The sequence below is a fragment of the Borostomias antarcticus genome (assembly GCF_949987555.1).
Source record: "Borostomias antarcticus genome assembly, contig: scaffold_361, whole genome shotgun sequence".
NCBI classification, from domain to species: Eukaryota; Metazoa; Chordata; class Actinopteri; order Stomiiformes; family Stomiidae; genus Borostomias; species Borostomias antarcticus.
This window is the reverse complement of record NW_028175929.1, coordinates 40,102-51,809: the sequence shown is the minus strand read 5'-3', so window position 1 is coordinate 51,809 and position 11,708 is coordinate 40,102. Positions and strand designations below refer to the sequence as shown.

At 48.2% G+C, this 11,708-nt stretch overlaps 1 protein-coding gene across 1 annotated transcript; it reads left to right on the top strand.

Annotated features, from left to right (window-relative positions):
- Nucleotides 1–4,347: 4,347 nt before the first annotated feature.
- Nucleotides 4,348–6,864, top strand: LOC311329036 (low-density lipoprotein receptor class A domain-containing protein 3-like; the record flags this gene model as incomplete). Its single annotated transcript, XM_084462926.1, has 3 exons — nucleotides 4,348–4,473; nucleotides 5,278–5,412; nucleotides 6,860–6,864. Coding segments are annotated over 3 exons (266 nt in total), but the record flags the coding sequence as incomplete, so codon positions are not given.
- Between the last annotated feature and the right edge of the window lie 4,844 nt (nucleotides 6,865–11,708).

Sequence of the window (11,708 nt, the reverse complement as noted above, 5' to 3'; positions counted from 1 at the left end):
TCGAGACAGGGGCTTCAAACTCTCACTGGTTGTTATGCCAACCCCCCCCCCCCCCCTCTCATAATCTCTGTAGCTTGAAAGCGCTCATAAATCAGTCTCCGCCACAAAGGATCCACGAGGGAAAATGTGTGGCCCTGGCAGTAACAGGTGGCGTGATGCCAGGGCAGGGACAGCCCAATTCTGCCCATTGTTCCAAGTGTGCAGAAAACACAAACAAACTGGGTGTTTTGGCTGAGAGAGGCGCAGTGTATCAGCCCCCCCCCCCCCCCCCCCACCCTCACCGCCTCTCTAGAACTTAGGACTGCCACAGTGACCGTTTAAAGAGCCCCCCCCCCCCCCACCCTCACCGCCTCTCTAGGACTTAGGACTGCCACAGTGACCGTTTAAAGAGGCCCCCACCCTCACCGCCTCTCTAGGACTTAGGACTGCCACAGTGACCGTTGAAAGAGGTCTGCTGTGAACCCTATGAGGTCTCTGTGCTCAAACACAGGTGGCTAAATTGTAAACTATAGCGCTTTCTAACCGTCTTGTTTGTGGGCGCTCTCATTTAAAGCCTTCTAGCTCTCTCCCTCTCTCTCCCTCTCCCTCTCCCTCTCTCTCCCTCTCTCTCTCCCTCTCTCTCCCTCTCTCTCCCTCTCCCTTTCTCTCTCTCCCTCTCTCTCTCTCCCTCTCTCTCTCTCCCTCTCTCTCTTTCTCTCTCTCTCTCTCTCTCTCTCTCCCTCTCTCTTAGTCTCTCTCTCTCTCTCTCTCGTTAGCGCCGATTGCTCTGACAGGACATCAGACGTCTCTACACAGCGCGTCTCATTAGGAGGCTCAATTTACTACATGTTTGCATTTTAGAATTTTAGAATATGACACTGAAGTTAGACAAAGAAAAAACGTTTAAATAAAGAGAGAGAAGTGAGATTAACAGACAGGACGGATCTAAGTGTCAATATAGACGCTTCAGGCTTTCGTCTTTAATGTGGTCTATAAAAGTAAAATGACCTGACACTATCCTTCAGACTCAAATGAAGAGTAACGTACTTCCTAACGTAATCCCTAACGTTCTCCCTTACGTTCTCCCTAACGTTCTAACGTTCTCCCTAACGTACTCCCTAACGTTCTCCCTCACACACTTCTTCTCTGCTTTTAATCAGTCAACCTTTCTGTTCCTGCCTTCATCAGGACAGACCTTCAGACTCGCCATCACCCAGCGCCGTTCACAGAGCCCAGCTACCGGGCCTCTCTGGTCAGGCGTCCACACGATACCATACCATACGATTACAAACCATACCATACAATTACATACCATACCATACCATACGATTACATACCATACCATACCATACGATTACATACCATACCATACGATTACAAACCATACCATACGATTACATACCATACCATACGATTACATACCATACCATACGATTACATACCATACCATACGATTACATACCATACCATACGATTACATACCATACCATACGATTACATACCATACCATACGATTACATACCATACCATACGATTACATACCATACCATACCATACGATTACATACCATACCATACGATTACAAACCATACCATACGATTACATACCATACCATACGATTACATACCATACCATACGATTACATACCATACCATACGATTACATACCATACCATACCATACGATTACATACCATACCATACGATTACATACCATACCATACGATTACATACCATACCATACGATTACATACCATACCATACGATTACATACCATACCATACCATACGATTACATACCATACCATACCATACGATTACATACCATACCATACGATTACATACCATACTATACGATTACAAACCATACCATACCATACAATTACATACCATACCATACCATACAATTACATACCATACCATACGATTACATACCATACCATACGATTACATACCATACCATACGATTACATACCATACCATACGATTACATACCATACCATACCATACGATTACATACCATACCATACCATACGATTACATACCATACGATTACATACCATACCATACCATTACATACCATACCATACCATACCATACGATTACATACCATACCATAATTGAATTGAAACCTTTATTGCCCCAGAGGGGAATTTGTTTAGCACACATCAAGCATACAGAAAACATTAAAATGTACACCCATCACCAACACCACAATGTCACCAACCACCATCATCGTCATCACCATCCTCACCAACATCATCGCATCAACATCATCATCACTGCAACAGGCATCAACAGCTTTTCAACAATTTAATGCTTCTTGGCACAAAAGAAGTGCTGGCCCGTTTTGTCCTTGTTTTGGGCATTCTAAACCTGCGTCCAGAGGGGAGTAGGGGGAACTCTGAGAAGAGTGGATGGGAAGGATCGTGCAGTATTCGTCTGGCAAGGTTGATGGTATATTGATCAGAGAGCTGAGAGATACTCTGAATATCTGAGCCAGTGATTTTCCTCCCCGCCTTAGTAACCTTGTCCAGCATGTTTCTGTTCTGGATGGACAGACTTCCACCCCAGCACTGGATGGCGAAGGTCACCACACTCAATACCATACTATTACATATGATTACATACAATACCATACCATACCATACCATACGATTACATACCATACCATACCATACCATACGATTACATACCATACCATACGATTACATACCATACCATACCATACCATACGATTACATACCATACCATACGATACCATACCATATGATTACATACCATACCATACGATTACATACCATACCATACCATACGATTACATACCATACCATATGATACCATACCATAGGATTACATACCATACCATACCATACCATACCATACCATACCATACGATTACATACCATACCATACCATATCATACGATACCATGCGATACCATACCATACCATACCATACGATTACATACCATACCATACCACACCATACCATAGGATATGATACGATACCATACCATACCATACCATACCATACGATTACATACCATACCATACCACACCATACCATAGGATATGATACCATACCATACCATAGGATATGATACCATACCATACCATACCAAACGATATGATACGATAGAACTTTATTGTCAGCAATGCTGAAATTGGTCTTGCGACACAGCTCACATATGCAACACATAACAGTACACACATTTGACAAAAAAAAGGACTACATCCATACACACACATACATACAGTATAGATTATACATGCATACATAGGCCCACATACATACATACATACATTCTAACATCCATCCATATATGAGAAACGTGAAAGACGAGGACACAGATGACCGCATGCTTGGCTAACCCCCGACTGGGGCCTCTCCACTTTGTTTTCCTCTGTTGGGAGAGGGGGGATCGATGGGTCTGAGCAGAACCGGTTTGAGGCCGCTCGCTAGGAGGAGAGAGGGGGGATCGATGGGTCTGAGCAGAACCGTTTTGGGGCTGCTGGCTAGACGGGGAGGGCGGGGGCGTCGACGGGCCGAGGGCCTTGTCGATCTCGGGGCCGCCCCGGGAGATAAATCAGGTCTGCTCCGGCCCGATCGATGACCGCTCGATACGGACGCCCCGCCCTCGCCGTTCTCTCTCTTTACGTCTTTGTCTCGTCTTTGTCTTTGTTACTTCTCCTCCATCAACTCTTCTCTCTTAACTAGCATATTTTTAGTTTGCTACACTTCACTTTGCCTTAGTATCTTCTTAGTCACTTGTTTTAGAAAGGAGCTGCACTTGTGAGTTCTGGCAAGTAATAGTACACTGCAATTATTGTAAGTCGCTTTGGATGAAAACGTCAGCTAAATGACTGTAATCTAATGTAAAACTATTTTCTGTGGACTCCTCTCCTTTTAGCTCTTAGGAGGAATAGGCGTAGAGAAAGGACAGATGGATACAGATGAATAACCAAGACTGATGGATGTGTTGGCCAGCTGTGCCTGAGGGAGTGTGTCTTCCCTGTGGTAGAATGAGTGTGAATATTCAGCACGGATGACATACTCAAACATTATGTGTTCCAACATAGCAGATCGATGGAACAATCGTTCCCTTTGTAAACTACAGCATACTCTCTGTCAGGGTTACTGGCCCCACCCCTCCACCCCTCTCTCTCTCTCTCTCTCTTTCTTCTTCTCTCTCTCTCTCTCTCTCTCTCTTTCTTCTTCTCTCTCTCATTCTCTCCTGCTCTCACCCCCGACAACCAAGGTCTAGTCTGGTATCAGACGTCAAAACTGCAGCAGCATCCTCCCGTAGAGTTATCTGGCATCATCCTCATCCCTCTCTCTCTCTCTCTCTCTCTCTCTTTCCCCCCACAGCGAAGGCCAAGTCGAAGTGCGGCCCGACGTTCTTCGCCTGCGCCAACGGGATCCACTGCATCATCGGCCGCTTCCGCTGCAATGGCTTCAGCGACTGCCCCGACGGCAGCGACGAGGAGAACTGCAGTGAGTCCCCCGCCACGACCGCACGCCGCCATAACCACGCCCCAAACCCCCGTGCCCCAAGCCTCCACGGCCCAAACCCCCGCACGCCGCCCGTCCGCCAAGCCGTACGGCGTGACGTTCGGCGCGGTTAAGTCTCGGGCGCCGAGGGGGCAGAGCCGGTGCGCGTCCCCGTCAGCCGCGAGTAGACGGGCCATGACCGGCCAATCAGGCTCCCCCCCCCCCCCCCCCCCCACCCCAGGGGCCCGCGTGTGTCTCCCGGGCCCTGCACGGCCTCCGTGGCGGCTAATCTGATCTCTGCGTTTTAGATGGAGCTCCTCTCAGCGCCGTTTGCCCCCCGGACCACGGCGTCACGCCGTTATCGTCTGGATCTCACCCTGCCGCTGCCAGGAACAGAGGCGTGTCGGCAAGATAGGAGAAAAGAAGAACGCTTCGCTCGCGTGTTTTTTGTTAATCTTTCATCTTCTCAAATTGGAATTAGATGTTCTATCAAAGATCAGAATGCTGTCCTACTAGTTCATGGTCTGACCATGTACCATTTTTCATTACTTTTCCCCAAACTGTTGAATCCCAGTGTTTGAGGATTGGCAGAGAGAGATATGAGGCCACACTTCAAACCAAAATATTTTTTGTGTAAGCCCATGCAAATATTTGCTTATCCAACTGATTTGTAGAGAGGACATGCTTTTCTGTTTGCTAAAACATTCGGAATAATTCATGTTTAAACAAACTCGCACACACTGGCGTTCCTGTCTCCTTGAAGACTTTGACCTCTGACCCTTGACCCCTGCTCTTCCCCTATCCCAGCAGGGAACCCGCTGGTGTGCTCAGAGGCGCGCTTTAAGTGTCAGAACGGCCGCTGTGTGGACCGCAGCTTCCTGTGCAATGGCCAGGACAACTGTCAGGACAACAGCGACGAGGAACAGTGCCTGACCACCGCAGGTAACGTGCTAGCACCACGCATTAATCCCACACGTTAATCCCACACGCTAACCCCACACGCTAACCCGACATGCTAACCTGACATGCTAACCCCACACGCTAACCCCACACACTAACCCCACCTGCTAACCCCACACGCTAACCCCACACGCTAACCCCACATGCTAACTACACACTAACCCCACACGCTAACCCCACACACTAACCTGACATGCTAACCTGACACGCTAACTACACACGCTAACCACACACGCTAACCTGACATGCTAACCTGACACGCTAACCACAACACGCTAACACAGCCTCCCAACATGTACCGCCGTGCGTAGATAGTGAAGCAACAACAGCGATGTGTGTTTACCCATGAGCACTGAGGAGATGGAAGCAGAACAGGTGGCCTTCAGGCAGAGCACTGGAGATTGATTCTGCATTACACACACACACACACACACACACAACCAGATGACTTGGCCTCTCTCTATCATAGGAGAGGGGGCTGCAGGTGACATACGACACACAATATCCTCTCTAACACACACCCTACTCTCCTCCCTGACCCTCCTTACCCCTTCTCAGAGGGTGGGGGTCTACAACTTGCCCCTGTGGTCTCTGTGTCAGAGGCCCTTCTCAGAGGGGGGGGGGGGGGTCTACAACTTGCCCCTGTGTTCTCTGTGTCAGAGGCCCTTCTCAGAGGGGGGGGGGGGGTCTACAACTTGCCCCTGTGGTCTCTGTGTCAGAGGCCCTTCTCAGAGGGGGGGGGGGGTCTACAACTTGCCCCTGTGGTCTTTGTGTCAGAGGCCCTTCTCAGAGGGGGGGGGGGTCTACAACTTGTCCCTGTGTTCTCTGTGTCAGAGGCCCTTCTCAGAGGGGGGGGGGGGGTCTACAACTTGCCACTGTGGTCTCTGTGTCAGAGGCCCTTCTCAGAGGGGGGGGGGGTCTACAACTTGCCCCTGTGGTCTTTGTGTCAGAGGCCCTTCTCAGAGGGGGGGGGGGGGGGGGGGGTCTACAACTTGTTCCTGTGGTCTCTGTGTCAGAGGCCCTTCTCAGAGGGGGGGGGGGGGTCTACAACTTGTTCCTGTGGTCTCTGTGTCAGAGGCCCTTCTCAGAGGGGGGGGGGGGTCTACAACTTGCCCCTGTGGTCTCTGTGTCAGAGGAGGGGGATGTGCTCTACTGCTGTCATAGGCTGGTAAGATCACCTTGAGGAAAAAGGAGAAAACGCACACCGTAGTCTTGGTGAGGTGCCGGTAACGGGGCGAAATATACTGGAAAAAGAAATGAAAGCGCACACTCAAGCTCTCGACGCCGGGGCGAGTTAATCAAACAGACGTCTCGGCCTGGCGCCCTTTGTCAAAGTCCAGGTAGACAAAGTCTACCAGGCGGAAACGTTGTCCGTCGGTCAGGCGTCTGGAAATGAAACGTGCCCCGCTCCGCGCTTTATTCCCCACAGTCTGACCTAGACCATCTGTTAGCGTTTGATAAGGCCAGAGTGGCCTGCCTCTGCTGTTTATCTGCTCATTTACTGGGTAGTGGATGTTTGGATCAGGGAATTGGCCAAGTGGCACACAGTGCAATGTAACAATTCACAAGCATCTATAAACACCCTGATCTAATCTAATACTGTGAGAGAGAATTGGGGGGGGGGTTAGCTGGGGGAGGGGTGTTTAGGCAGTGATAAACAGCAGAGAGGGAGAGGAGAACGATGAATAGAGAAGCAGGGATGGGGAGGTGTGTGAGCTATGGGGGGGGGGGTTAGGATGTGATATAGCAATTTAGGGTGACCGCTAGAGAGTTACATTACTTTACAATCATTTAGCAGGTGCTTTTATCCAAAGCGACTTAGAATAATTGCATTTAACGCAGGTAGTCGGTGTACTACTACTCACCAGAACGCACAAGTGCATCTCCTTTCTAAACAGCATAATTTAGCGCTACAGCCAAAGTGCAAGAGTAGCAAACAAAATATAAAAATACAATAGGTGCTTAAGAGGGAGGATCGTTGTAGTACTTGGTGAGTTTTGAGCCTGCGGCGAATGATGGGCAGCAACTCTGCTGTCCTGATGTCAGTGGACGGTTCACTCCACCACTGCGGGGCCCCGGCCCCCAGGATAGAGAAGAGCCATGACCATATCGATCGACCGCAGGGCCTCAGAGTGACTGGGATGGTCAGGAGGGAGGGTAGGGTTTGACCATGTCCTGGAGGTAGGAGGGAGCTGTTCCTTTCATTGCCCTGTAGGCTAGTACCAGAGTTTTAAACTGGATGTGAGCTGCTACAGGCAGCCAGTGTAGAGAACGGAGAAGAGAAGTTGTGTGGGAGAACTGAGTCAAAAAGAGTTTGACTTTGGGAGTACACCAGGCAAGCAGCAGCTTGCAAGTTCCAGGATTTTAATGGCTGACGCCGGGGCCCCGGCAAAGAGGGAGTTGCAGTAGTCCAGGCGGGAGATGACAAGGACCTGGATGAGCACCTGCGTTTCGTCAGTTAGGAAAGGGTGAACCCTCCTGATGTTGTTTCAGAGTGATAGTTGGAGGGGGAGAGATAAACAGGATGAGAGAAGCAGGGATGGTGAGGTGTGTGCGTTGTGGTGGGGGGGGGGGGGGTAGGATTTGAGGTAGAGAATGAGGGTGTGACCTAAGGGGTGTTAGGGAGTGATATAGAGAGGGAGTGTGAAATGATGAGTCTGGACCACCAGCCGCCCACAATGATTTGAGTGGGCGGAAGTCCTTGCCTTTTGACAGACGAACTCCTTCAGCCAATCAGCGTAACAAAACGTAGATCAAACTTTTGCCAAATCCAGTCAGAAGAACGGCGAAAAGATAAATTTTCCGCTGAGAAACTCCTGTTGTATATCTCGTCATCATCTATGGGAACCAATCAGGGACTGGGGGCGGAACAGCAGTTAAAATGCAGTCTCCTGATTGGTGCCCCATTTTCTGGGAAAACTCAAATCGTTCTGCGCAGCTGGAAGTCCAGACTACTTTTTTTTGCGATGAGACTGGCTTCCAGGCTAGCGAGCTACGGAGAGGGGTTAGCATGTGACAGAGAGAGCTAGGGTGTGAGCTAGCTATGTCATTTTCAATGTCATTTTATTTATATAGCACCATTCATACAAATCAATGTAGCACAATGTAGCACATAGCGCTTTACATAAAAGGAGAAGGATAAAAACATGAATCATACACAGTGAGAACTGATTTAAAAGAAATAATAAAAGTGACCCCCCTCACAGCCCAGGGCACAACAGACTTCCTGCTCGGACACACTGGAACACTCACCAGGGACCAGAGACACTGAATGACTAAGCAGCGCACACAGGCACACACACACACACCCTCACACACACACACACACACACACACACACACACACACACACACACACACACACACACACACACACACACACACACACACACAGAAAGTACAACTCAGCAGTTCAGGGACAGCAATAGAAGTTTGCCAAGGTCAATGGTTGGAATATCTGCCTGATTGCACTTATTAACATCTCAGTAACATTACAGATGTATTTGTGATTGAAGTTTCTCTTTTTGTATCCAGCCACACATAAAAGGACTGTAACAGTTTCCTTCTGGGAGGTGTGACACTGCGAGTGTAGATAGCTCACAACAACTTCAAAAGCAGCGGGGCTATTATTCAGAGTGCTTTCAACCCTGGTCCTTTCTGCAAGTCCACACTCCCACTCCTGACTCATATTTTAACATCCAGGGCGCTCATTTAAATACAGAGTGTTTGTCGAAAACATTTTACTTGCCATTTAGATTCCTCTCACAATGCACCACAGCGAACATATTCATAATCCACTTTATCCCCTCAGGGGATCCGGCGATGTTCCTAGAAGCAGCCAGGCTTTCATTGTTTACCAGGCGGCCTGCAGATTGGCTCCTCCAGCTAGTCTCTCTCCAGATTTTAATATTAAGTGGCATCGCTGCACTCCGCACGCAACATAATAGAGTATGTGCTTCTCTGTCGCTTTGGCTGGTTCTCTTCCTAAAAGAAGGGTCGTCTAGTATTTCAAACGCAAATGCTGGAGATCTTTCGGTTCGTAGATCAAACGCAAACGGCGAACTTTTAGCAGTGCACTCTACAAAATATTGTCTAGCAGGATGTAACCTTATGTTAATGTTAATGTTTCAATGCAGGCCTACAGTATATGTAATCATGTCGTTCTGAGGATTGCGGCGTTTGTTATATTTATTTGAGTCTGGCAGCAAAGAGAGACGCTAGCCCAGGTTAGATGGGCGGGGCCAGGTTGGATTGGAGTACCTGATCATGAAAGCCGTTACTGTTTGGTGCCACCAGGATTTCGGCGGTATCACTAGCCGGTAGGGGTGTAACGGTACATGTATTTGTACCGTACGGTATGGGGCTTTCGGTACGGTACAGTCATGTGCCGAGCGACCCGACAGATCATTCGAGCAGATCCCTTTCAGTAGACTGACGCAAAATATTTGTCACAGTTGTGACAATGGGCTGTTTCTTAATCGACTCTTGTGAAATAGCGCCACCATTTGAACCTTTCACTCTCTCTGCCATCGCTTCTGTCACTGTGAAAACGAGTCTCCTCGCATCGCAAGCGTGTGTGTGCGCCCCCCCCCTCCCTCAGTTCGGCTCGCTCACACGGCGAAATAGGCTGTACATGGGGACCTTTGTAATCCGTCTCCCATGTCTGTAATTTGTCAAGTAGCCTAGGCTACTAATTGTACCGCAAGTTACTTACCCCGGGCTCACACGCTTGCGTTTGATGCGTCAACATTGACGGATGCCATTCACTTTCAATGGCTGCAGCCGAATGGCATTCTGGTTCCGTTGTTGTCCCGGTGCGTTGCGTTGCCTGCATTGCTAGCGTCGAAAGTTGAAAAATATTCAACTTTCAGATGCGTTGCCGGAGCTGCCGACCAATCAGATGTCTTGACGGAGAAAGACGTCATCGCAGGGTTACCCCGGGCTCACACGCTTGCGTTTGATGCGTGTCCGTCAACGTATGGCGGAAGGCGTGTCTGCCGCACGCAACAACAACGAATCACATTGTCCGAAACTGCGCTCGCAACAGCCGAGGGCCGTGTCCGAATTGCATACTACTTGCTATATAGTAGGCGAGATGCAGCATGCTGCATCAAAACTGTGCATACTGTATTTCGCCTACTATATAGTAGGTACTATATAGTAGGCGAAATCGGCGAAAAAATGGCCGAAAATGTAGCATAGTCCGGAGCATACTGTTCCGGAAGTCGAGACGTGATACGTCACTGGGCAGTGAGAAAAATAAAAAAAGATGGCGAACGAAGAGGTCACCGGGACCGCAGCGGGAGTTTTCAAATGTAAGTATTGACTTAATTTGTCGATGAAAAAATTATTTTTTCTGACAGATATCTTAGTTATAACGACACAGAGCTACAAATGCAGTTTTGTGTATATAGGTGGGGTAGAAATGACATTTCGAAAAAGAACGTCATGATAGCTAGCTGCTTGCATTGATCTCTGTGGTGGACGTTACGTTAGCTAGCTAGCCCAGCTAACGTTAATAGGCTACTAACGTTACAGATGTTCAGACGGCTCTTGCTCAAAACGTATTAATGTCATAGCTTAAATGTTATTATAGCTAGAATCAAGACAAACAGAGTAACATTTCCATGTAATATGACCATGATTGCTTAAGAAATGTATAAGAAATGTCGAAATTGTGATGAGTTGTTAAATGGCTAACCTAAGCCACCGAGCCTAACGTTACTTGAAGTTGTTTAAACAATTGTCTGTTCATTCCATGATTTAAACGAGTTAAACTGTTCATATATCATATATTAATATATTAGTATTCATTGTCCCATAATACTTCTGGATGTATTACAGGGACCAACGACCACACCAGGGACGATGATCCTCTGGAGGACTGCCAACTCCTCCCTGTTTACGGTGTAACCGCATGGGTGGCCCCCATCGCCTCTTCCAAGACCCCGTACCACTTCCACGAAGCGGCTGTGGCCTCCCCTCCCTCTGTGCTGACCGTTCTGGGGCTCTTTAGGTCCTATGAGGTTAGATAAGTTTTCTAGTGTCATACAAACTGTGAGTCCCTATCAATATATTTGCTATCATGTAGCCTGTAGATCAAAATCACCTTGTACATGGCTACAAGGTTCTCCCATGTGTGCTTTATCCAGGCTGTCTCCGTCGTCCCCTGCAGCCCAGCTTCTAAGATGTAGGTCCTACATAAATCAATATCCAAAGTAAACAGACCGCTGGATTGCTTCTGAACAACAATGCATACGTTAGTTAACTTACTCCAA